General features: G+C 52.4%; 1 protein-coding gene across 7 annotated transcripts in view; it reads right to left on the bottom strand.

Moving 5' to 3' along the window:
- The window catches only part of WSCD2 (WSC domain containing 2), a 116,188-nt gene that overhangs the window by 26,286 nt on the left and 62,543 nt on the right, over positions 1-27,359 (bottom strand). For 6 of the 7 annotated variants that reach the window (XM_027044001.2, XM_053205711.1, XM_053205714.1 and 3 more), the window contains exons 3-4: positions 16,927-17,041; positions 12,553-12,737 (exon numbers count right to left, since the gene is read on the bottom strand). The exons of the other annotated variant lie outside the window; for it this stretch is intronic. In XM_027044001.2, coding sequence (XP_026899802.1) covers positions 12,553-12,737; positions 16,927-17,041 — 300 coding nt within the window. The remainder of the gene's footprint in view (positions 1-12,552; positions 12,738-16,926; positions 17,042-27,359) is intronic. 7 annotated transcript variants of the gene reach the window in all.

Below are 27,359 nucleotides of genomic sequence, written 5' to 3'. Positions count from 1 at the left end.
CATGATGGTCGTTTTATGTCAACTTGGCGAGGCTATGACGCCCCAGTGTTTGATCAAACATACGTCCAGGTGCTGCTGGGAAGGTCCTTTGTAGATGTGGCTAACATTTATAATGAGTTCACTTTGGGAAGACTTACAGGAGAGTTCCCTTGAGCACAAGGGTGGGCCTCATCCAATCAGTTGAAGGCCTTAAAAGCAAAACCTGAGGTTTCCCAGAGAAGGAATTCTGCCTCAAGGCTGTGGCATTAACTGCTGAGTTTCCAGCCTGCTGGTCTGCCCTAAAAATGTCGGGCTTGCCAGCTTCCACAACTGCATGAGCCAATGCCTTAAATAAGTCTCCTAACGTATATATAAATAAAACTCCTACAAGTTCTGTTTCCCTGGAGAACGCTGACGAATGGAGTAGCAGTATAGGCAGTTTTTATTTCCATCTTTTTAAAACGCTTTTCTTTTTCTACAGTGAATATGTATTTTTTCAATGTCATTAAGACAAATTTAAAAGTTTTTAAATGCCCCTGTCAAATTTCCCAAAAGGTTCATGATGCCCATTTAATTTTTTGCTGTTGTTTGTTTATTTTTGAGAGTGAGAGAGAGCGAGCATGAGTTGAGGAGGGGGAGAGAGAGAGGGAGACACAGAATCCGAAGCAGGCTCCGGGCTCTGAGGTGTCAGCACACAGCCCAACCCGGGGCTCGAACCCACGAACCGTGAGATCATGACCTGGGCCGAAGTCGGACGCTTAACCGACTGAGCCACCCGGGCGCCCCCATGATGCCCATTTAAAATTGAGGTCAGCCGTGCTCACGTTTGAGTTATGTGAACCTTTCCAGAACACGGCTTTCACGTAAAACCAAGGACACCGTTCACACAGTGCAGATCAAAACCAGGAGCACAAAAATAGACGTCAGTTACCGAGTGCCTACCACGTGTGAGCTGCTGTGCTGGGAACTTCACAAACATTACCTCACTGCACCTTGGGGAAAACTCTGGAAGGCGGGGGGCAAACTCTCATTTTGCAGCCGACAGTGGCAGGACTTAGACCAGGAGGTCATGGGACCAACCTAAGGCCCCCACCGGTGGCAAAAACTTACTATGGATCGCTGTCAGCAACAAAATGTCAGCCCTTCGGAAAAAGGGAAGCAAGTTAAAGTTGCAAACACGTATATGCCCCCACTCTATACGTCTGTCTCTGGGTCTCTCCGGGGAGTCAGCCCGCCCTGTTGGCATATACACATCTATTCACGTTCACGTGCAGGGAAAGAAAGGGCTACGGAATCGCTCCCCAGGCAGAAAGACGGTGGAGGAGGGGGAGGGAGGGAGTTCGGGAACGATCGGCTTAAATGTCAGCTGTCACCCTAGTGATTCCTTCTACCACCTGGCACCCAGTAGCCCGAAGTCATTCCTCGCGGAGGCAAATCTAGCAAACGGAGAAGACATCTGGAATTTGGTTAAATGGCTCATTTCCAGAGCGCGCCGCAGGCTCGCACCATCCAGTTCTCTCTTCCCTGCTTTCCTGGAGCCCTCGCTCCTGCTCCAGGCTGGGGAGGGAGGTGGCGGGTGCTGTGGAGGCTGGGGGTGGCCAGGATGCTGCTGACTCGCCCTCTGGTCTTCCAGGCCTCGGTTTCCCCCCTTATGCATGGCAGGGTGGGGGACAGACTATGCAGATTGCTCTTCTGGACAGGACAGCCCTCCAGCCCCCAGATGAGGAACTGCTACCCCCCAAAGGCCACCAGTGTCCTGTGTGGGGAACACGCGACAGTCTCCCATCCCATGGCCCAGGATGCTCAGAGGGAAGCCCCATAAACTCATGAGTCATCCCGAGGAAGATTCGATGATGCTCAGAGAATGTGCTACCCAAGGGGAGGTCAGGGAGGGGAGCCAGGCATTTGAGCCAAAGACTCGCAGCAGTGAGCTGGGAAGCCCAAAGCAGGTGCACGGACCCTCGCTTACCCAGAAAACTCAGCTGTCAGCCCACTCGGGTCACAGGGCAGAGAGACCCCGCCTTGCTTCTAGAAACAAGGGAGTTCGCCTTCTCTCTTCAACTCTGCTACTATTCACTGAGTCCCCACTGATGCCAGGCTCCCTGCTGGGTGCCTGGGATCCACTTAACCCTCACAGCACCCAGATGGGGTAGATGCTGGGGCCTCTCCCGTTTCACAGACGAGGCGCCTGAGGCTCAAGGAAGCTGCCTTCCAGTGGCACAGAGCGATCAAATAACGGAGTGAAATGGAAGCCAGGTTTCTCTGTCTCCCAAGTCCATGCTCCTTCCAATAATAACGATGCTGTTATGATAACGAGGTGCTTATAGTAATATCAGAGTATCCCCGTTACGATTGTGGCTCCTGAATTATCAGTCGCGTGCTATCCTCCGGGAACCAGGCTGAGCGCTCCCAGGCGTGGCCTTGTTGAACACGCACATCGGCTTGCGATCTCAGGATCCCCATTTTGACAGATGAAGACACGAGGCTCAGAGGGCTGAAACCACTCGACACAAGTCAGCTGTGCCACTTGAAGAGGCAGAGCGGATACTGGAATCTAAGTGACACGTCTCCTCCACTCTGGAGGGTATTATCGGAGGCTGTGTGCCAGGCAATGTGTAAACACTTGATATACTTAAAAAAAGTTTTAGTGTTTACTTATTTTGAGAAAGAGGGAGAGCGCACGCACACAAGCAGGGGAGGAGCAGAGAGAGAGGGAGAGAGAAGCCCAAGCAGGCTCCACGCTGTCAGTACAGAGCCCAACGCGGGGCTCGATCTCACAAACTGGGAGGTCATGGCCTGAGCTGATATTAAGAGTTGGGCTCTTACCCCACGCACCCTAACACTTGATATACTTGGTCCCCTATTCCCTACAAGGAAGGTCTCTTTCTTCCCCATTATACAGAAGGGAAAAATGAGGCTCAGAGGGGGACAGTGACTTGCCCAAGGCCACACAGGTGACAAGTAGCAGCTTCTGGATTCCAACCCAGGAATGTCTGAGCTCAGAGTTCTCACACTCTCTCGGCTGTCTCTCTTTAAGAAGCCACCCCCGGGCCTTGAATCGGCATTTTCAAAACACTGGGCCATTTATTTTGTCCCAGGATCCTGCCCTTCACACTCGCTCCACTTAATCATTCACAAAGTCAAAGCTGTCGCCCTGGGACATCTGGACACTGGAGTCGGATTTCTTGGAGCGCCAAAAAATGCCCAGGTCTTGACTCTGAGTCTCTAAAACCGCATTCAAATTAACCTTCCTCTTTCCCACCAGGATGCGAATCAAGAGACCATCTCCCCCGGGTCATGGCTGAGGCCGCGAAGGTTGCTACGGGAATCAGTTTGGGGGTGGAGGCTAAGGGTGGCCCCTTTGGGACTGGGGCAGTCCTGGGTACACTGTAGGGATCCGAAGCCCACGACCTCTTACCCTCTAGGGTGCTTCCTTCATGGATCCCCACCCCCACCCTTCTGAGACTGTGCTGGGGAAAAAGAGTTGTATCAGAAGCAGGGGGTGGGGGGGCGGTGTATGGGCACCCGTGGGGTGAGTGCATCTGTCTGCCGTCTGCCCATCAGCGGGGTGGGAGGGGCTGATCATGAGATTAGCCATGGGCCTGGTTGTAGTGAGGGTGTGTCTGGGAGGTGGGACGTGTGTGCATAAGGTGTGTGACAAGGAGGCAGTGTGTGCATCTTGTGGACACGTGCGGTAACGTGAGAACCGATCTGTTTGGGCATGTGAATGCTGAGCACCGAGCCCACCAATGTGGCCACGTGGCTCTGTCTCGGTGGGAATGTAGGACCCTGAGGGTGTAGGCTGTCTCCTGACGGTGGGCATCTGTACGTGACCGTGTGGTTGTGCGTGGGACCTCTACCACGGGGCAGAGATGCAATCCTCGGTGATCTCTCTGGGTTGCCTGGCAACCATGTAGCTTGGGTGGAGAAGGGCTCTCTCTCTCTCTCCTAGCGGAGGGCCGGGCTAAGCCGCAGCCAACTACCCCCCCAGACAGGCTCAATGCCACCAGGGGTTGGGCATTTCTCAAAATTCCCTGAACAGCCAGGACCTCAGATCCTGCAAGCATGTTTGTTTCCCCAGTGCGAGGCCACTTCATGCTTGTACTGTACAAGAGATAAGATCACAAGGCTCTCCCCGGGATGCTGAGAGCACCGGGACCCCCACGCCTGGAGCGCGCAGCCGGGGCACTGCTGGGATCTGTTTCGGTCCTGTGTAACCCTGAACCTGACATGAGTCTCTGCATAGGAGTGTGTCTGCCCATGGGCACGTGACAGCTGGCGCCCCGCCCAAGGTGGTCTTTGGGTCACCACTGCTAGGAGTCACCCCTACATCCTCTTGCAGATACGACCTTGAGTAGCTGAGGTCACCGGGGCATCACTCAAGGTTCCGTGAGCCCACACGCGTGCATCTGGACCCCCCCCCCCGGCCAAACACCCTGCCTTCATCACCCCCAGCTGGGGGGGCCTGGCTCTTGGGCTCTGGCTGATGGGGCTACATCAGCCCTGCGTCTGCAGGTGGCCTTGAGGGGGTCGGCCCTGACCCAGGGGCTCCAGAAGAGGCACCAGTCTGGCACCACACCAAGAAGCCATAGCACTTTCCTGGAACTGACAGGCTCGGGACGAGCCACCTAGCTAAGGAGCGGAAGCCTAGCGGCCAGGAGACACGAGCTCTGGTGCCACCTCTACTTCCCTTCCCTGGACCCTGGAGTCTGTGCCTGTCACGCAGGCAGCTCTTCCCATAGTGCCCGTCGGCGGCTACCCCCTTCCTCGGTGTTCGCCCTTGGGCAAGTTTCCTCTCCTTTTGGGGCCTCGATGTTCTCATCTTTAAAATGGAGGTGCGAATACTGGGTGGCTCACTCTGAGACGGATATGCCTGAGTCTGGTGAGCCCGAAGTAGAGTGGAAGGGGCAGGTGAAGGTCGGTGGACCGGTCTCCTTGCCTCCTGTCCTAAGACTTAACCCGAAAAGCAGTGGGGAGGGGGCAGGAACCTCTTCCCTGCCATCTCTCCATGTGATTTCCTCCTTTTGGCCTGGACGCCTGGACGAAGGCCATTTGCGGGCCGCCAGACTGAGAGAGTGGGAAGGCGGAAGGAAGACCGTAAGCCCAGTTCCACGGAGGTTGTCTCCCTTTGACATTTAAGCATCTGCTAATGAGTCCCTGACCCTACCAGCTTAGAGAAGAGGGCTGAGTTGAATGCCCTGAATACCAAATAAGGTGAGGTTTCAAGGAGCCAGAGTGGGATCGGGAGGCATTGCTTCGAGTCTCTCTCTGGGCCATGTGTGTCCAAGGGTGTGGTAAGGAGGGGACCAGGTGTGGGAAGGCGGTTCCAGGAGCAGTTGGCCTGTTGGATGTGGGGTTTTCCTACAGTCCTGCCCGTTCCGCTTTTGGGGGGGAAACCGCAGGGTCGCAGAGGGCTTCCTGATGTCCGGCAGGAAGGTGGGGTTCTCAGGGATCAGGGGAGCACTCTGCAGTCCATTTCTCTCTGCAGGTTGCTCTCTATTATGGGTTGGTGGTCAGAACATGGAGAAGACATTTAATTCTCCCACGCCCCTCCTTTCCTCCATCTGTAAAATGGACAAGTGGTCCTCCCCGTCAGCGGCGAGGCCTTCTCATTACTTGGGTCCGCAAAGGAAGGAGAGGTGGCCAGTCAGGATCCCTTGACCTTCCTAACACTCTTCTGTGATAGAATTTTGCACTCCCACAGCATGAACAGATGCCTTCCCATTTGCAGAAAGCTCTGGTGCCCAGCAGAAAGAGAACTGGCTTTAAATTCAAACGGGGGCGCCTGGGTGGCTCCGTCAGTTAAGCGTCCAACTCTCGATTTTGGCTCAGGTCATGATCTCATGGTTCGGAAGTCTGAGCCCTGCCATCGGGGCTCCAGGCAGGCAGTGAGGAGCCCACTTGGGATTCTCTCTCTCTCTCCCTCTCTCCCCACCCCTCCCCCAATCGCATGCACTCTCTCTCTCTCAAAACTAACTAAATAACTAACTACATAAATAAATTCAGACAGACCTGGGTCAGGTACTTACTAAGCTGAGTGTCCTTTTGGGCAGGTGTCTTCACCTCCTAAGCCTCGGTTTCCTCATCTGTAAATAGGGATCACATCTGCGCTGCACGGTGAGAGTGGAGGTCCCATGTGATGGCATTTAACGAGCCTAAGACCTAACCAGGACTCAGTAGCCCTCCCTGCTCCTTTCTCCTCCGCTTGTCCATGATGTGTGAAGGGTGGCTAGACTTTACAGAGCAGACGCTCTCAATGCCCGTGTCAGGGCCCCTGGTGCTCCCTGTCCCGATACAGATGGACAGCGACCCACAATATATACCCAGGACTCTGCCTTAGGGCTGGTGAAGACAGGCTGGGCCATGTCCCCAGGGTCCACCCTCAGCCAATGATGGGGATGTGTGGGAAGGTAAACGCTGCAGCTTCCTGCCCCTCCAGGGGACACCTCTGAAGCACGTTCACCGCCGTCTCCCCGAGCTCCCCAGTGGGATTAACTTCGGCTGTCCTCAGCATGCCCTGCTCTGTAGCGGACCTTGTTTCGGCTCTTTCCCTTCCTTGTCTCACTCCTCCATCCCTCCCAGAGATGCATCCTGGGGTCACTTCCCAAGCAAACCAAGGTTCCCATCCTTGCCTCTGGAGGAACCCAACTTAAAATATCTTTGGATCTCGGAGCACTTGTAATCCCCCAGGGAAACCCCACGTGGAGTTCAGGGCCACTGTTCTTCACAGCCCAGACTCTCTGAGAATGGTCCCCCTGGACAACAGCAGCAGCCCTGGGTCATGTCTTCCTCATGGCCAATGTTACTACACACTCACGATGGTAATCACATCAGCTGTGCTACATCTTGTACACACCGTATCTCAATTAATCCTTGCAGCAGCCTGTGAGGTGGACCATACTATTATCCTGTTTTGCAGGTGGAGGCCTCGGAGATGTAACGAGATTCAACTGCTTTTCCAGGTCACACAGCCAGCGGGGAGCAGAGTTGGGATGTGACCCCAATCCTTTACGACACCCCATTTTGGTTTCCCACCCCTCTGCCGTTCTGTGGGAAGCCTGCCCAATCCTAACACGGTCGGGGGCTCCAGAGACCCCATACCAGCCACCTGAATTTCCCAGAAACCCTCTCCGGGCCCTCAGCAGGGGCCCCAGCGTCACAAAAGCCTATGCCCCACATTCTGTAATGTCAGCTCTTCATTGCCAGGCCAGCTGGGATGGTGCATGACCTCGGCAGCTTGAGGCTTTTACTAGCAAGAGGTGAGCAGAGCAACTGTTCATCAACTCTCTTTGCTGGGGGCAGATGAAGAACAGCCTGGAACCAGCTGCAAGTATCTCTGAAGTCCTATCATCTCTTTGTTCCGGGGCTTCACAAAAATGAGGTAAATGTCACCAGGCATCAGCTTAAAGGCAGGCGTGGAAGAGTTCCCCTTGGTTTGAAAGAGGCCACCACCCCCTGGGTAATTAGGCCAGGCTCTACTGCATTAAAGATGCCAGCGAGGAGGAAAGGCAGTGAGCTGGGAGCTGCTAACGGCCACCTATAATCAGAGAGAGACTGAATTACACAAAGAGCCTAACTGTCCGAGAAGAATTCAAACCAGCTATTTTTAGGCAGCACCAAAGGCTCCTGAGGGCTGTTGCAAATTCAAACGGCTTGAATTGGGTGCTACGTGGAGCACACTAAGGAGTTTTCATTCTAGGAAGAAAGGGGCATCACAACGGCTCAATAACCTTGTGCTATGTGCTTTCTCGATTTTATCTCACTTGGTGGTCACAGCAATCTTTAAAGGTTGGAACTGTCCCCATTTTACAGATGAGGCGCTTGAGGCTCAGAGAGGAAACAACGTGGCCAGAGTCAACACGGCAAGTAAGTGAGAAAGCTGGGATAGAAGCGATGTCTGCCTGATTTCAAAACCTACACTGCCCCCCTAGCCTTTGTGGACTCTGCTTAGGGGCGAAGAGCAAACCAATTCTCCCCCCTCAGGATGCAGAAGGAGGAAATTTTTCTAGCTGTCATCTCCTCGACCCTACACAGCAGAACTCATGAAGATTCATATAAATTATAAAATTCAGGGGTCCCGGGCACCTATTAAAGTGAAGGAGAGACCTCCAGAACTGGCAAAGGAGGAGCTAGGCATGGTCCATCCATCCAGTGTGACTTGCCACGAACATCTGAGGCTCCCCTTGGCAGAAGCCACCAGAATGGAGGATCAGTGAGCACAACACAAGTACTGCACGAAATTCCCCTTCTAACTTTCAAAGACAAAAAACTGCCAAGACTAACAGTACACAAAATACACTGTGTAAAGTGTGAGCCATAAGTCAAGGACCTATTTTTTCCATGGTACTGTAAGCTTCATAATACTTCCACCAAGACAGAAAACAAACAAACAAGCATGCAAGCAAGACCAAAAGGTGCTGAATCCTGGGAGAATCTGGCCTGCCTGCAGTTTTGGGGGCTTTAGGTTGCACGAAAGGACGGTCAGCACCAAGGACAGCCACCCAATGGGCCCAACGTGTATCTAACACATTCAATGTAGTTCTAAGGAATCTTCTAACACAGATCTTGCAAGAATCTTTCAAGCAAATGAAATTTCTTGCAACATCCTGTAAAGCCGTAACGTTCTCAAATCGCTGGCAGGTCTCTGCCCCTGGGAGGAGAGCTACACTTGCTGACACATTTAGCAAACTGCTGTGAAAAATGTAATCCAACCAAGAAGGAAGTCCATTTCTCGGTTCTTTTGTAACAAGGGCAAAGAGTCCACGTGCCTGAGAGTCTGTGTCACGGAAGAATAGCAGGGTGCCTGCAGACATTTGCTCTGCTAACCTTTTAATGCTCTCACTACTTACTGTAAGAGCATTCCATCACCTCAGAAACATGTAGGCTGCCTCCCTATGCAAGGTGTATGCCCCACCAGTGGTGCTTGGGAGACAAGAAGCCTCCTTTGGATCTTTCTAATCATTAAGAATTCTGTGCCACTGCTCAGGGAAACGCAGTTAAGATACATTGTTGATATCAACTAATGACTCTACAAACGGAATCCGGTTTCCACCATACCTGTTTCCTGGTGTGTTTACTCATTTCCCTGCCTGGTATAATACTCGCTGCTATCGTGTGCCAGTACCTCAGAAGGCCTCCCTTTCTGATTTACTTGTGTATAAATCGTGTCCAGGAATGGGAAGCCAAAGGTGCCACTGGGTTCTGACCCAGTCACAAGGACACTGGCAATTCTGTTTTGCTTCGAGTCCGCAAATGGGGCAGAAGGAGAGATCAGAGGTCAGGAAAAGTAGGAGGTAAGCTAGATCCAAGGAGTTCTCCCAAAAGAGAGGAGATGAGGTCCAGAATCCCTTACAAGAGGTCAAGGTGTCTACAGCACTGTAGTGAGTGAACACCCAAACTAGCAGTCAGGGAACTGGGTTCCAGCCCAAACTCAGTCCCTAAGAAGCACTGCGGCCTTGGAAAAATCATGCCTTCCCATCATTTCCTAAAGCTACCTTTAGGCTTTTGCACACCCCATTCCCTTTGCCTAGACTTTCCTCCCACCCCTTGGCAACTTCAGTCTGGATATCCTCCTCTTCCACACCAGGAAAAAAATCCCATGCATCTTTCAAGGCCCTAATAAAACAGCCTTCTTCTGTGCAGAGTTTCAGTTTCTAAAGCTGTAAAACGGGACATCAGCATATAAGAAGGTGCTTCCAATAAGGCACTCAACACATGACCTTTGCTGACCCTGCACTTTTTGTTCATGGCTGGAATATATGGCTCTCCCTCACATCCAGAAGTCTCCTTAAAATGGGATCCCACCCAAATGTCGCTCCCTTGGCTCCTGAAGACAGAACCCCTGCCATTCCCCCATATATACACCCCCATGCTTGAACAGACCCCATTGGTGCCGGATCTGTTTCTCCACTAGACCATGAGCTCCTCAACCATGGAGACTGTGCTTTATTCTCCACTCATCCTCTCCATGCCTAATCCCCATGGATGCGCATCAAGTGTTTTGGTTCAATGAATGGTCTCCATGTTCTCTCCAGACACCATGGTATCAACTGGGAGCCCACCAGGAGTCTCGATTTGGCACATCGTCAACCATCCATCTCCTTATCTAAGCCACTTCCGTTCTTATCTCAGCCATAGCAGCCTTGAGGTTAATAAGGCTTCAATTTTCTTCTGGAATCTCCAGCTGAAGGTGCCCAAGCTTCCAATCTTGTACAGTGATGATTCGGGACAACTGCGGTGGACTTGGAGAAGCCTAGACTCCACCCTCAGCAGACGTGACTACATTCCCCTCTTGGACATAAATATAAAAGACTCCTTTCTCAGATGGAACAAAACACCATCCTGGGTAACTCTTCTGCTGCCGAGGTGGGCAAGCGGAGGGGTGCAGGAACATCCCCGCCAGCCTCAGGGGCTACTCTGCAGCACCCACACAGCCCCCCCACTGCCACAAGGGCAAGACACACCCCCTTGTACAGAATCTACTGTCTTTGTGTGCCGAGGCTTGTATATTTCAATGGACCGAACATCTTCGATGGCCTGTGACAGTGTGCTTCACATCAGGTGATCACAACAGTGTGTGTGCGTGCGCGCACGCGAGCATGAGAGAGACAGAGAGAGAGGGGATACATCCAGGTTATCCAGTCAATCTGAACATTAACCAAAAGCAGGTCTGGCTGATATCTAACGATCTACATGGCCTTATTCTTGTTATCAAGCCCATCGTCATCCACTAGGATGTTGTAGCGGCAGCAGCCTTCTCACGAAATGCCCATGATTTTAGGGCCATCTCTTCACATAGTCAAGGTCACCATAAAAATAACATACATATTGGCATAAGGGGATCAGTGTGAGGATGGTAGTTTCACCATCAAATTAAAACCTCGTGGGGCGCCTGGGTGGCTTGGTCGGTTGAGCGTCCAACTTCGGCTCAGGTCATGATCTCACGGTCCGTGAGTTCGAGCCTCGCGTCGGGCTCTGTGCTGACAGCTCAGAGCCTGGAGCCTGTTTCAGATTCTGTGTCTCCCTCTCTCTCTGCCCCTCCCCTGTTCATGCTCTGTCTCTCTCTGTCTCAAAAATAAATAAAAAATGTTAAAAAAAATTTAAAAAAAAAACAACCTCGTTACGCTAGCGGCCAAACGAGGGACTCGCTGTGTGGCCATTCTCCCGCCTGGGTTTCACACGCCACCTCGGCCAGCCAGGACTCCAGCCCCGGGGGTGAACTGAGGCCCCCGTGGGGAGGCAGACAGTGCTTCCGATGGCAGCAACCCGCACCTCTGCAAACTGGCAACACGCGCCACCCTACTGCACAGCAAAAGCCCGAGTGGGGCTTCGAACACACGGGATTTGGGAAACGGAACACATGGCCAGGCAGACCCACCACGAATTTTTATCAACAATGGCATTCCCATGGGAAAAGCCTTTCTTCTACGTTCCGCCAAACCCACCTGTGTCCTGGGCAGGCAGCGTCACCTCTGCTGAGGTCTGAGGCCTTATTATTCAAAGTGTGGCCCCTAGCCCAGCAGCCTAGCGTCACCTGGGAGCTCCTCAGAAATGCAAACTCTCACCCTGACCGGCCGAACCCGAACGTGCTCTGTAACAACATCTCCATAGGGTTCACGGGCACATTCAAATGTGAAACGCTGGCCCAGGGGTCAGAGGTGTGGCTGTGGGTTCCTGTCCCTGCCTCAGGGACTGCATCAGAAGGGTAATCGGGAGAAACCCAGCCCTCCATCTCCTGTCAAGGTCATCAACAATCTTCATAGGTTTGCGGATCACCTTAAAATACACTGTGTGGCCTTGGGCAGGTTTACTTAAACTCGATAAGCCTCAGTTTCCTCGGTGCAAAATGGGAATGATTAACACTGGTAACCACTTACGGAGGCTGTAAGGAAGAGAAATGAAATTGGGCCTGTCGTGGGCTTGGGACAGTGCCTGGCACAGAGCAGATTCCTGCCAGACAGACATTACCTGTTCCAGAAGGGGGACGGCGGGACAATGTCTGCGGAAGAGGGTCCATGCTCACTCCCCTCCCTCCCTCCGTGTGGAAACTGGAGAGCACGTCCAGTAAGACCGAAGCAGAGCATGAAAGACGTGGGCCCTGTAACTGGTTTAAGTCCTCTGCTGCTATGTGACACTGACCCTCAGTTTCCTTTACTGTAAACTGGGAATTAGAGAATAATAGCGCCCGTTTCCAGGGTCACCGTGAGGATGTGCTACTCCACATAAGGCACTGAGAAAAGGACCAAGTGTCTGCTTTTGTCATTATCTCTGTCTGCATCATCATTAGAGACAAACGCTTTCAGAAAATCAGGAAGGCAGGCCGAGCTCAGGCTCCAGCTCACTCTGTCAAGGAGGAAGACAGGGGAGGAGGCGGGAAGACAGGAGGCCGCTCTGGGTGGGAGGGAGGGGACACAGCTCGTGGAAACATCCAAATTCCACGGATCAAAGCGTTCGGCAAGGGCCGCGGTGGAAGGTGGGGCGGGCGCAGGGCTGCGGGGAGTGCTGGGGAGCCCCAGCAGGCGCAGGGCAGGGAGCAGGCGGCCTTGCGGGGAGGGGCGGGGCCAACTCACGTACACCTGCGCGCAGACTCCTGGGCCAGCTGCAGCCGGAAGACGGACAGGCGGTTGGCGCCGCCGCACACGCTGCCGCGCTCGCCCTTGCACTCCATGTCGCACTCGGCCTCGCTCACGTTTGTCGCCTGGATCTTGTGGCCGCAGTAGCACTCCGCACCGAACTCCAGCCCGGCATACAGGTAACCCCTGGGGAAGGCTGCTGTTAGTCCAGGGCAGCTACCACCATGCAGACCCCGGGGACACGGAGGCTCACCCAGCAAAGTGGAGACCTGGGGCAACTGGAGGGCTCTGGGGACAAGGACCCCCAGGGACACCCCCCCCATAGCCACACTGTGTCCTACCGACACCCACCTTATACACTTCCACACGTGGCACACTTCACACACACGCGCACACACACACACACCCCTCCAAGCCCAGGGTCCTTCTGTCCCAACCCACTCCCTTGCTCCTCCCTGCCTAGAGCCGTGCTCCAGAGTCCAGCCCCTTTATTGCAGGAAACATCCCCCAAAATGATGCCTCCATGTCCCTTGAGAAAAGCTGGAAGGAAGGGAGGAGGCAGGGGCTCTCGTATCCCCTTGGAAGATGGCAAAACCAAGGTCACGTATCCAGCCAAGGAAAAAAATTCCTTTTCCTAAAACTAAACAAAACAAAACTCCAGGCACGGCAAGGTTTTTGACTTATTTTCCCCTTGGCCTTGGGATCGTTTCCTAAAAAGGACTCTGTGGACACTCGTTCTGTAAACAGATGAGACGCCACAGCCTGTCTTGGCTGTAGCGGGTAGGGGCAAAGGGAGAGGATTAGGACAAGCCCTCATCAGCCCCTCTCGCCTCGGAGGCGGAACCAGGAAGGCTCCTCCGGCAGCAGCCTGCAGAATGCTGGCCACATAAGGCTGGCCGGAGGGGAACGGTCAGCTCAGGTCGTGACTCTGGACACGTGAGGGCAGCTGGAGAGACAGACCCGCCCCGACTCGTGGCCCCACATGCCTCAGCGACTCCGGGTGGCACCTGCCCTTGCCTGCTCCACACACCCGCCTGGCCGGGTACAGGGAGAGCAGCTTAAACCAAACGGGTGTCTCGGTGCCTGAACCCCACCGAAATCCTGGGGCTCGGCCAGCCTGCTTCCACCCGTCTTAGTCTTCCCGTCTCTCTGAAGCCTTTGCTCTGGGGTACCCCGGACCCCTCTCATGTAACTGGACCCACTAACAGAAGGAACAATTTCCAAAGGAAAAGAAAAAAAACCACTTCCAGTGGGTGTTATAACTCCAGAGCCGGTGGGAGCTTCCTCCTCGCCCCTCCCTTGGACAGGAGACACCTGCCACGTCAGGACGCACAAGTGGGCCCCAAGGACACGTCCGTGTGGTGAGGACCCGAGACCTCAGGCCACCAGCCAGGTGCCTGTCTCGGGAAGGGATTCTCCAGCCCTGTCCAAGCCCTCAGAGGCCGCAGGTCTCTGCAGTCCCTTGAGAGCAAGCCCATGGGGACATTGAGGCAGAATCATCTGGCTAATCCCACTCCCGGGCCATTATTTCCTGACACCCAAAAATGGTGTGGGATGATAAACGTTTGTTGGTTTAAGACACTACATTTGGGGATCATTGGTTGCCCAGCAACAGATAACTAATTTGGGAAGGGAAACGGAGTGAGCCTTGCCATCCTTCAGGCCACTGGGGTGTCCCTGGGAGCACCCCAGACTACTGATCCCGATAAACCTCCTGTTGCCCTTGCCGGGAGGATCTTTCCAGAATTAAAACAGATCATACCTCTCCACTCTCTAAACCAGCCCCCGCCCCCCCGGGGCCTCCACCGCAGGCAAATAAGCTTCCAGATGGCTTGGCTCAGCCTACCGACCCTCCTATCTGGGGTTCTTTAACATGGACGGCCATTAGGATCACCCAGGGAGCATTTTTTAAATGCCACACCTGGCTCCCATTTCGAGACAGTCTAATTTAATTGGCACTGTGACCCTACCGTGCAGCTGAGTGTGAAAATCGGCGCAGCGATGCTCTAACCATGGTCCCAGGACCCTCAGAGCCTGGACAGTCTTGGAACTCATGAAAAATGCAAATTCTTGGGCTGTACCCCAAGCCCACTGAATCAGAAAGTGAGAACGGGCAATCTGGTTTTGCAAGACTCTGGGTGATGTTCGTGTTCACTCCGGGCTGAGGACCCTGCCCTAGATCCACCCTCCCTGCCCCTCCCCTCCCCCTCCCTGCTACCTACTGCCTCATTCTCAATGCCTGACATCGGGTAAATGTTAAATAAGTATTTGCCGAATGAATGGACACCACTCTCCTGATGAATGCCTCCCAGTGGTTCCCCCCTTGCCTGTGGCCAAGCCAGATGCTTCGGGTGGCATTCAAGGCTCCGTGTCAGCAGGCTTCAGCCAGCCTTGCCGCTTCCCCTCTAGACTACTCCCCTTGGACCTTCTGTGCACCCCCTCCCCACTGCCTATGCAAGGATGCTGGCTATTTAGGATGTTTCAGGAGTTCTGATCTTTGAGTGTGCTGTTATTTCTGTCCTCCTAGGACTACCTAGAAAACTCCTATTCATCCTTCAAAACCTGGCTTAAGATCTCACCTCTGTAACTCTTCCTGAGCCCTCCATTCCCTCTACCTTCACGGGCCCCCTGTACTTTAAACGGCACCCTCAGCCCAGCACCCATCACGCTTGAGGTCTCCATACCCTGGTTTCCTCGATCCGTGCAACGTGGATCACAACATTCCTGCCTCTTGGGGTCTCGTGGTGGATGAGAGTTAATATCTGCAAAGTGCTGAGAACAGTGCCTGGCACAGGGAAATGCCCACCACGTGTAAGCTGTTGGTTTTCTACTGCCCAAGCCTGCTCATGCCTCTGTCTTCCCAACTAGCTGGGGAGCCCCCCGAGGGCAGGGCTATGGCGGACTCATCTCTGCACCTCCAGCACTCACACACACGTGGGCAGCGATAAACATTTCCTGAACTGAAGGGGATTAAGTGAGTTCATCTGACTCGTCCTTTGATGCTGGGCTGTCACCTCCTGGGACTCTTTCCTGACACCCCAGGCGGGCTGGGGGCCCTCTTCTGCATTTCTCGTCTGCGATTCATTCCATCTGAACCCTCACCCCGCCCTACTGCCCTTCTCTGTTCACATGTCTGTCTCCCCATCAAGGCTGTGACTCCATGGGGCCATGGACGCTGTGGAATTCACCTGGGTCTCCCCACGGTCTGACAAATAAATTAATGAATCGATACCATCAAGGGCTCATAGACCTTCCCAAGCTGGAGACAGCCCTGGGCTCAGGCAGATGATTATAAAGGGGACAGTGTTTCCTCATGAAGGACACAGGGAGGAGTCCCTCGGCCACCCACTTGCTCATGTCCACGACAGCCATGTAGCTGAGGTCCTCCAGAGTTGGTGACCTCAGGGCCAGCCAGCTAGAGTCTGAAAGTGAGCATGGCAGCAGCCTCTTCAAAGCTATTCCGGGTCCGGGGCGCCTGGGTGGCTCAGTCGGTTAAGCGTCTGACTTCAGCTCAAGTCATGATCTCGCGGTCCATGGGTTCAAGCCCTGCGTCGGGCTCTGTGCTGACAGCTCAGAGCCGGGAGCCTGCTTCGGATTCTGTGTCTCCCTCTCTCTCTGACCCTCCCCTGTTCATGCTCTCTCTCTGTCTCAAAAATAAATAAATGTTAAAAAAAAATTAAAAAAAAAAAAGCTATTCCAGGTCCAAGGCAGCAATGCTGGGGCCCGGGCCTGGACTGAAGGTCCCATTGCCACCTGCCAGTCTTTTGGGGCCTCGTCCACCCTTGGAAAGTCAGCTCCCTCCCCCAGTGCGTGTTCTCCTCGAGAACATCATTTTCTTCTTCAATTGGGAAACGCTGTGTTTCTCCCTGGGGGAAGAACAAGGGATTACGCACCCCTGACCCCCAGGCTCCCACCTCACCCTTCCCATGGGCATCTTACAAGCCTCCCACTCAGATTCACACCTGTGGGCTTTTCTCACACACAAGCTCAAGTCCGGACCCTCGCACACACATTCACAAAGCCTCCTGCACACACAGCCGCTAGTGTTTAAAGACCATTCCGTGTGTGCACTAAGCTTACAAACATGACCCGCTGACTCTGCACGCTATACGTACAAACTCCCACCCAGGCCACAGCGTCCCACGACTCCACGATCACAAACTCCCACAAACCACCTCCCGAACAGTCCTGCTCATCTGCACGCGTGCATGCGCATATACACTCACACATGCATGTGCACATACACACACCCTCGTATCACTCTTTCCACGGGGCCACGGGCTCATCCTCCACTGTGCCCTTCCACAGGAAGGGAAAGAACACCACGGAAGGAAGGGGTCTGAAATGAATGGAGCCTGGGACGTCGGAGCCCTACCGTTCTGCACAGTTGTCCTGGCAACGGAAGATGGTCATCTTTTTGTAGTCGAAAAAGGACACGCCTCGCAGGGCCCGGCTCTGGGTGTCATCCAGGTAACAGCCGATGTACTTGGCTTTGGGGAGAGGAGAAAAGTCAGGTCTGGCTGGGGACAAAGCAGAAAGGGTTTCGCAAACCAGGGGCAACCAGCGTCCCTCCGGTTATGTGGCTTTCTTGACCTTTTGGTACCAGCCGCTCCCTCTGAGCAGAAAAGCAGAAACGAGAGACTAAAAGTCATGTGTGCTGGCTGACCCTGATTCGTAAGGGCAGCGCAGGCCAGCAGAGGAGGAAGGGACTCTTCTGGGTAGCCAGGGTTAAGACCAAGCCCCTGGGCTCTACTGGTGACAACAAAGCACGCGGGAAGCCAAGCCAAGGTCATTCCCTAAGCGCCACACAGATGAGACCCATAGTAAGACAGCTCTGAAGAGCTTGACATGGCTGAGAGCATGCTGTCATTTCTACAAGCTGCCTTAAAATGTCTGTTTTTCCCTGGACACATGGACTGGGATATCTCAAAGGCACCGGGTCAGAGAATACTAACCCAGTGAGGCCAAAATGCAAGGATCTGCGTAAATGTTTCTGCCACACCGTCTGACACACGATAGGCACAAAGGTACGATGAGTGGAACGAGAAACCGGCCATTCGCTGTGTCGTGCCGTACTTCGTAGTTTGCCAACACGCGGGCCAACGTGAGTGCTTTCATCCAAAGAAAGACTTTACATGATGTAAAACCACCAGTAAGAAACCATACACAACAGGGGCGCCTGGGTGGCTCGGTCGGTAAAGCGTCCGACTTCGGCTCAGGTCACGGTCTCACAATGCGTGGGTCTGAGCCCTGCATCGGGCTCTGTGCTGACAGCTCAGAGCCCGGAGCCTGTTTCGGATTCTGTGTCTCCTTCTCTCTCCGCCCCTCCCCTGCTCGCTCTCTGTCTCTCAAAAGTGAATAAACATTAAAAAAAAAAAAAATTAAACAAATAGAAACTATACACAACGTTTTCTTAAAGTAGTAACTGGGTTTCTGTACTTCATGGTAAACAGTAATTCTCACATGAAGACCACACTTCACAGTTTATACAAGTCTTTCCCCATATGTTCTTATAATTATTATGACCTAGACATGTGCTTTGCTAAGTGGTTTCTACTTACTGTCTCACTGAATCCTTACAGTGATCCTCCTCCAAGGTAAGTACTGCTATTCCCACTCTGTACAGAAGAGGAAACTGAGGCCCAGGGAGGTGAAGTCACTTGCCCACGGAAGCACAGCTGGTGGTGCCCACGCGGAGCCAGGGTGGACCTGGGCGATCGGGCTGCAAAACCGATGTTCTGAACCACTGCTCCCATCTTCTGAAATCCAAAGATCCTTGCGAGGACTCACATGAACAGTGGGGAGCACTACCACGTTCATGCTCTTGGACGACTGAACAGAGGCCCAGAAAAGTCACGTGTCTGGCCCGAAGCCTGTGGCTCACTGGTGGCAGAACAAAGATTTAAGTCCAGGTCTAGGGGGCCCTAAGCCAGTGCTCTCTCCACTATTCCACTTGGAAGTAACTGGAAGATCCAGCCAGCCCTTGGGATCAAACAGCCCTCGCGGGGAAATGACTGCAGGAAATACCGCGTGCCACTTGGTCACTTTCCCTGGCTGGCCTGCTATCTATTTCACCCACGGGCTTGTGACCCCCTCGCTCACGGTGAACAGCAGGGTCTGGCGGGGGGTGGGGCGGGCTCGCTCCCGGGCGGTCATGCCCCCCAGCACGGCCCTGCTAAGTGCAGAATTTGTCAGCCCCGCTGGAGATGGGCCTCGTCCTGATCACTCTGAATTTCTTCTCTAAGACAGAGGTGATAGGGTTGACTGAAGAACAATCCCTCTTTAAGAGAAAGCTCGCCTCCCTGGAGCGGGGACGTCAGATGGCGACAGCTCTGGAGAAGCCCACGTCTTGTCCCTGCGCTTGTTCAAGAATGTATGTCCCTGCCGTCACAGATGGGAATCCCAGCCCCTGGACTGGGGCGTGGGTGCTGTTCACACCTGAGCTGGGAGGCAGCCCCTCTCGTGAGCGTGTCACACTAACTTTAGGTCAATAATTCACTAAAGGGCAGAGTGTCCCATGTATGTAGAAGGGGTGGGGGCAGGGAAGAGATTGGGGGAGGGAGAGAAAAGATAAAAGAGAGAAGGAAGGAGGAAGGGACAGGAGAGAAGGAGGGCGAGGGAGGGAGAGGAGGAGGAGGAAAAAGGTTTTTTGGGAGCATGAGGTCTTTATTGTCAGATCAAAAGACAGTGTGTGTGTGGGTGGAGCATGTATTGAGCACCTACTATATTCTCTCTACTAGGGGCCATTCCTCATTTTTAATTTTTAAACGTTTAAAAAAAAATTTTTTTTTAATGTTTTATTTATTTTTGAGACAGAGAGACAGAGCATGAACAGGGGAGGGTCAGAGAGAGAGGGAGACACAGAATCTGAAGCAGGCTCCGGGCTCTGAGCTGTCAGCACAGAGCCCGACGCGGGGCTCGAACTCACAGACCGTGAGGTCATGACCTGAGCCGAAGTCGGACGCTTAACCGACTGAGCCACCCAGGCGCCCCAAACGTTTTTAAAAATTTAATTCCAGTTCAGTTAACCTACATTGTTATAGGAGTTTTGGGTGTACAATACAGTGATTCAACAATTTTTTTTTAAAGAATTTTTTTTAAGTTTACTTATTTGTTTTGAGAAAGAGAGAGCACGCGAGTGGGGAGGAGCAGAGAGAGGGGGAGAGTGAGAATCCCAAGCAGGCTCTGCGCTGTCCGCAAAGAGCCCAACGTGGGGCTTGGACTCAAGAACCGTGAGGGCATGACCTGAGCGGAAATTAAGCCACACACTTAACCGACTGAGCCACCCGGGTGGCGTTCCCCACCCCCTTTTTTAAAAGTAGGCTTTATGCCCAGTGGGGAGCCCAACACAGGACTTGAACCCACAACCCTAAGATCAAGACCTACGCCGAGATTAAGAGTTGGACGCTTAACGGACTGAGCCACCCAGGTGCCCCTGATTCAACAAATCTGTACATTACTCACTGCTCATCGTGACAAGTGTCCTCTTGGTCCCCAATCCCCTATTTCGCCCATCCCTCTACCCACCTCCCCTCTGGTACAATCCGTTTATTCTCTGTAGTTAAGATCGGTTTCTTGGTTTGCTTCTCTCTCCTTTTTTTTCCCTTTGACCTTTTGTTTCTCACATGCCACGTATGAGTGAAATCATATGGTGTCTTTCTCTGACTAGCTTACTTTGCTTAGCACTATTTTAAAATTAATATTGTCGCACACTTGTGAACTCATTTTCTAGATGAGGAAACTAATTCCAATGACTGTCACACCTGCCTGCCTTAGAAGCGAGTCTGGAGTTTTGGCACATGGGGTATGTTCTGACTGCTCGCCATTGACGTTACTTCTGTTCCTCCTCTTTGCTCAGTAGAATTAGAAGCTATGGAATCTGCCCAGGTGCTGACACCCCGTAAGGGTCTCGCTTGAAATTTAAGCCCAGGTCTCTTCTCCAGCCCTTTCACACGTGGGGAGGGTCCACTTCCTTTTGGCCCAAGATCACTAAAAGCCACACTGAGGGCTGACTCAGAGAAATGCTAGAGCCCCAGACAGGCCGGGCTTGAAGCTGGATGTGCTGTGGCTAAGGGTGGTCTCACCTAAGGGTGAGGGCAGGGGCGTTTGGCTGTATGTGGGGCGGTGGATCGTGCTAGATGAAATTTTTCTAGTCAGTCACACCAGTGAGAGCGTATACGCGCAGGTACAGGCACGTGTCCACTCTGGAGTGTAACGAGACTGTTTGCATCTTCAAAGCGCCCCCTCTCCCTGTTTTTCTATTAATAGACCTGACCCGCCAATTACATTGTCCCTCCCACCAGCCAGTGACTGATCGATTGCTCCGGGAAAGGGCACGCGGCCCACACTTTGGATTCTCACAGATCAAAGACAGGAGACAGCAATCTGTTTCCCCTGGGTTGTGACGTCGGCAGCCCGTAAGCCCAGAGCTACGAAGCCACGGTCCCTGGCACCAAAGCCTGTCTGTTTGGGGAGGTGCAGCGAAGGCAGAGGCAAGCGGAGATGCAAAGTCAGAGGGAGAGAAAGGGCACAAATGGCTCCTTTGAAACTCCAGTCCCTTCTGCAGCTGGTTGACAAGACACAATACGTGTCCTTCTTTAGCTTCAGCTGGTTCAGGATGGGTTTTTGTCCCTCGCCACCAGTGTAGCACTCACGTATCAATACTCCAGCTAAGGTGCCCGAATCCACCCAGCCATGAGGGTCTAGACCAAGTCTATGCCCATGCCTGTCTGTGCCAAAGCCGCCCCTTCCCATGTGCCACAGCAAGTCTCGGCTTGGGAGGAGGACGCTTCTGTCCCCACCAGAGAGAGCGCCCAGGGGACGGTGGGAGAGAGAGGGTCCCTCGGAAGCCGGCTGGGATCTGACCTGAGGGCCATCTGCCTCAAAGCATGGGATTTTAAATGCTGTACCACCTGCTCTCTGTCCCCCCGTCCAGGCCAGACATCAGTGTTCGATGTCTCGCACAACAGGTGCTCAAAGCCTTTTTAGAGGATCATCTGTCAACAGGAAGGGGGGGAAAAGAGACACAGTCTCTCCTTAACGTCCTGGAGAAACACAGGCGTGTCACACACTGTGACCTGATGAACTGGCTGAGCTCCGCGGGTCAGGAAATGGACACTGAATCAGTTTCCTTCCCGTCCTGGGCAAGGGCTGGTTCCTCCTTCCCCCACAGACCCTTCCGCACAGGCTGTGGCCAACACAACTGCCATCCCCACCCCTGGCATCTGTCACCCTGCTGACCTCATCAGTGCACTTGTCGCCAACCTGCTTCAGCCAGCGCCTTGCCTTCAAATCCTGCTGTGGCGGCAGAATCTCCCCAAGATGTGGGGGGAGGTTAGGTATGCAAAACAGGGAGAAAATCACAGGCCACTCGAGGGGGGATAAATGACTGAGTTCACACAATCTATCAACTCATCTCCGCAGCTATCCAAATATCGCTGAAATGGCAGAGTCGTCCCCAGCTGTCCCATTTATCTCCAGCACAGGAACCAGTGAGGGGTAAGCCCGGGAGAGCACAGGCATCCGGAAAAGAGCACTCCCGACTGTGGGTTTTTTTTTCCTTCCCTTCCCTTCCCTTCCCTTTTTCCTTTCCTTTCCTTTCATTTTGTTTCTTTTGCTTCAATTAATCTGCCCTTTCAGGAAATTTTGCTCTCTTCAACAAAAGTAATCTGTTAGAAGGATAACTAAACTGCTTTGTATTTCTCTGCTTTACTGTTTGTGAGTAGATTCACAAACAGGAGGCATTACGCTGTGCTAGAAGACAGCCAGCCCTGGAGTCAACCGGATGTGGGTTCCAATCCTGACACTGCGGTGGCCTTGCGGTGTGACTCAAGCTCTTGGAGGTACTGTTCTCTTGCCTGGGAAGTGGGAATAAGAAAGAGGTGATATGGGTTGAACTGTGTCCCCCTCCCCCCACCTGCCGCCACCAACCAAAAATCAGTAAATAAAAAGACAGGTTGAAGTCCTAAGCTCAGAAGCTCAGTGTGCGACCTTATTTGGAAATAGGGTCACTGCGGATGCGATCTGTTAAGGTATGAGGGCATATCGGAGTGGGGGCAGGGCAATCACTGTGACTGGTGTCTTTATAAAACGATGGCCATCTGAAGACAGAGCCACAAGGAGGATGCATGTGAAAATAGAGACAGAGGCTGGAGTTTTGCTGAAGCAAGCCAAGGAATGGCCACAGTTGCTGGTGATGCCAGAAGCCAGGGGAAAGGCATGGAACTGGTTCTCCCTTGGTGTCTTCGAGAGTGCACGCCCCTGCTGCCATCTTGATTTTGAACTTCTGGCCCCCAGAACTGCAAGAGAACACATTTCTGTTGCTCTGAGGTACTCTGTTACCACTGCCCTGGAACACTAATACAAGGGATACTGTTAAAACGGACTATAAACAGGATTAATCTATTCACGGAGCCTTAGCACCAGGATCGGCAAGAAACTCAAGAAACTCAAGGAAGAGTTCTTTTCTCCGCCATCCTGGATTCTCCATCCTTCGAGATGACCCACTCCAGTGCTGTCTGGGTTTCCTGGCGCAGATAATGAAATTTTCTGCTCGTACCTGGGTTTCTGTGGGGCAGAAGGGATGCATCTTTCACTTTGGTCAAAGCATACAGATACTGCAGACTCAGCTCCATAATCTCCTCCTCCGGGAAGGCAGCCATGATATACCCCCATGACTGAATGGGATCCCTCCCTTGGGATCCCAGATGCCCTGTCCCACCCTACCACAACGCTTTTGTAAACCATTTTCCAGGTACTGGAAAATTTACTTTTTCAAATTAGAAAAAACTTAGACTTATCGTAGAATTTTTAACACAATGAAAAAAAAGGTGCTGTCATGGGGGGAAGGCAAGATACGATGCTATATATATGTAGAAACAAAATATGTGCTTTGGAAATACGCACATGAAAGAAAGAGACAGAGGGGCGCCTGGGTGGCTCAGTCGGTTAGGTGTCCGACTTCGGCTCAGGTCATGATCTCGCAGTTTGTGGGTTTGAGCCCCACATCAGGCTCTGTGCTGACAGCTCGGAGCCTGGAACCTGCTTCGGATTCTGTGTGTGTCTCTCTCTTTCTGCCCCTCCCCCACTCACACTCTGTCTCTCTCTCTCTCTCTCAAAAATAAACATTTAAAAAAAAAGAGACAGGAAGGTAAGACACCAACAGTGTTGATTGTGCTGCTGGTAGATGAGGCTCTGGGCCATTTTTATTTTCATCTCTTTCTATACATTTCCATTCTTCTACAATGAACATGGATGGTTTTGAGAATTAGGAAAAATTATTTTTTGAACATATAACTTATGGTTTTACTTGCCTGTCTTCCCCCAGGGGCTGTGAATGTTCCTTAGAGGGGAAAGCCGTGTTGGATCATTCCTGTGTCTCCACCTCCTAGCACTGGGCAGGGCACATAGTAGGTATGTGATAAATACAGGATGGATGGATGGATTGACGGAGTTAGAGATTACATAGCTCAGTGGCTAAGAATAAGAGCTTTTGGGGCCCCTGGGTGGCTCAGTCGGTTAAGCGTCCGACTTCAGCTCAGGTCATGAACTTGTGGTTCATGAGTTCGAGCCCCGCGTCGGGCTCTGTGCTGACAGCTCGGAGCCTGGAGCCTGCTTCAGATTCTGTCTCCCTCTCTCTCTCTGCTCCTCCCCCGCTCGCATTCTGTCTCTCTCAAAAACAAATAAAGATTTAAAAAAATTTTTTAAAAAAGGGTAAGAGCTTTAGACTCAGAATTGGGCTGGAGTCTGCTCTGCCTCTTAGCAGCTGTGTGACACTGAGTGAATCACTTAACCTCTCTGAGTTTCTGTTGAGCCCCATCTGTGAAAGGGGCTCAAATTCCTGCTTGATGTGAAGCTGAGGGTCTGGATGCACAGTCCCTGACGTAGACCAGACCCTCGACACCTGCAGCAACAGCATCTTCAGCTGGAGAAGATGGGGAGCGAGTGCCCGGACGTTCCTTCCAAGAATACGGACTGACCCTCCCCCAAGTCCTTCATGTTCGGACTTCAAAATCAAACTGGATTTGGCTTCTGGCTCTGCCTGTGACTGGCTGTGTCACCTCAGGCAGGCCACATCACCTGTATGCTTCTGCATTGTCTTCTGCAGAATTACGATACTGATGACAATAGCTGGCACGTATTAAGTGCTTACTGTGTGCCAGCCTCTGAGCCGAGTGCTTCCTGTGCCCCGAGAAGTGAGGTGATATCATGGTTAAGGTTCAGGTGTAAGACTCCAACCACCAGGGTTCAATTAGTAGTTTACCCCCTCCTCCAGCTTGAACAACCTTGGGCAAGTTACTTAACCTCTCTGTGCCTCAGTTTCCTCCCTACAAGATGGAGTTAATAATAGTGACCTCACTGGGTTGCTACCAAAATTATGTGATATAAGAGATGCAAAGGACTTGGGAGAGTGCCTGGCACTTAGCACATAATCGATTTGTCTTATACGATCATCACGACAGCCATCTACTCTTATGGACTTATCCCCAAGAGGAAACTGAGGCTCAGAGAGGTGAAGTGACCTGCCCAAAGCTGCACAGTCAGCAAGCTGCAGAATTGGAAGGTGCACCCTGATTTGGCTGCTTAAAGCACAGGCTCTCCCAAGGCCAGGGGAGGTCAAGGACCCAGCAAGGTGCATGGCACATAGTAGGTGTCGCTCCACCTCAGAGTGGACTTCCCACCCAGCCCCAGCCCCACCTCTAGCCTGGAGGCAGCTCCTCCCGCCCCTCCTGGCCTGTGATGGGCTCTGAATCGTTTACAGCTGAAGTCCTGCATCACTGCATCAAGCAGAGCCCTTGCCAGCTTCAGAGAAAAACCAAATGTGTTCAGTGTCAGGTCAGAGAAGCGTTCGTTTTTATTAGCGTTAATCTAATACGTTGTCTTTCCTCGCTGAACTCTGAATAAGTTAATCAAGGACAGGCTGGATTTGTGTTTTCTTAATAACGCCGCCTGATTCCGAAGGCTGCCTGCTGTGAGCTCTAGGCTCCGGGCATCTTTCTTATTTTCTCTTGCTTCTCTCTTTACATTTTATAAAAATACATAAGATTTCCAGGGGCAGAGGGGTTAGCGTGGCATAGGAGGCGGCCTGCAAGCTTTGAAATTAAATGAATCTTGTTTCAGATCTCAGTTCCTCACTTCTACCCGGGTAGCCTGCGTTTCTGAGTTTAAAATTCTCCTATTTGTGAAAGAAAATAACAATAGTGTCTAACTTTCTGAGTTGGGTGGTAATTAAAGCAATGAAGCTCTTACAACATGGTCCAGCCCATAATGATCACTCAATAGGCAGGAGCTATTATTACTTCTACTGATAGTAACTCACTACCAGGTCACTATTAAGTGACCTAGAATCATGAACCAGGAGATGCGATAAGCATTTTCCATAGATCCTTCCATTCAAATACGTGAAGAGCAAACAGGACAGCGGCTGGCGTAGAGTAGGTGTTCAAGAAATGGCAGTCGTTTCTGGTAGAAGTGGCTGTGGCAGTTTATTCTCACAACAAATGGGAAGTGTTGTGAGTGTTGTTGGTTATCGATGCACCACAAGGAACTCCCACTCCATCCGGGACCTCAAAAGCACAGGTGATCACCATTCACCTAATGGCCCTGATAGGGACCATACTGGGTGGGGGGTCAGGGACAATTTCCTGGAGGCGAGCTAAGCTGAGAGCAGAAGGAAGAGTGGTGTTGACCCTTGGAGGCACTCCAGACAGAGGAAGGGTCATTCATTCATGTGTCCATCCCATCATTCCTTCATTCCACAAGTATTGAGACAAGTATTTATTGAGCACTGGCTCTGTGCCGGGTGCTGTCCCTGGTGCTGAATGAAGAGCATGGCGGAAATAGGAGAGGCAACGTTTCTGCCCTCATGGCACTGACAGTCTGGTAAGGGAGGCGGACTACAAACAAGGAAGAAACACATAAACAAGATGCTTTCAGATGATGGTAAGGTCTGTGACAAAAATAAAACCAGGAAATATGGTTGTGACCAGGTACAAAGTGGGGCTGTTTTAGTTAGGAAGGCCTCTCTCGGAAGGCGAGGTTTGACTGGGGACCCAAAGGAAGGGAGGAAGGGAGCCATGCAAGGATACGGAAGAAGAGCATCCCAGATAGAAGAAACTGGTTATACAAAGACCCTATGGTAGGAACAGGCTTGGCACATTCAGTGAATGGCAAGAAGGACAGTGGGGCAGGGTGTGGTGGTGCGGGTGGCGGGGGGGGGGGTGGCGTGCAGAGCCCTACAAGGTAAGTTTGGAGCGGTGGCCATAACAGGGGGCTCTGGAATTTATCCTAGGTGGGGTAATAGCATATCCTAAGGTGCAGGCTTGTGACAAACTTTGGGATTTGTAAACTACTAGGAGTTCAGAGTGGCTAGGGAGAGACACAGCTGGGTGGGTGAAGAGAAGCCACTTCACAATTTCTCCATTCTGTGTAGCACCGCGTACCTCACCTGGACCGAGAAGATGGGGTCCCTCCCGCCAGCAGATCCACGAGGACTTCCTGATCACCTCTAAGACCCACAACGTGCCAAGCACTGTGCTGGGTACTTTCCTAACCAGTGTCCCAGTGAGCTCTCAGGAGACGCCCAGAAGGGAGGGGTCGTTATCCCCATTTTACAAACAGCAAAACTGAGTCATGAGAAAGTGAAACTATTTGCCTGGGCCACATGGCTGGTTGGGACAGAAGTGGAACATGAATCCAAGTCCCCCAATCTGTTCTGCCACGTCCCACACTCTCTTCCACCTCCCTGTGAACGCCGGGTTCTTAAAGAAGCAGAATTCTAGGAGATCCCCGAGCGTGGGAAGGTGGGGT

Source organism: Acinonyx jubatus, chromosome D3, assembly GCF_027475565.1.
Source record: "Acinonyx jubatus isolate Ajub_Pintada_27869175 chromosome D3, VMU_Ajub_asm_v1.0, whole genome shotgun sequence".
NCBI classification, from domain to species: domain Eukaryota; kingdom Metazoa; phylum Chordata; class Mammalia; order Carnivora; family Felidae; genus Acinonyx; species Acinonyx jubatus.
This window is presented reverse-complemented; position numbering and strand designations above follow the sequence as displayed.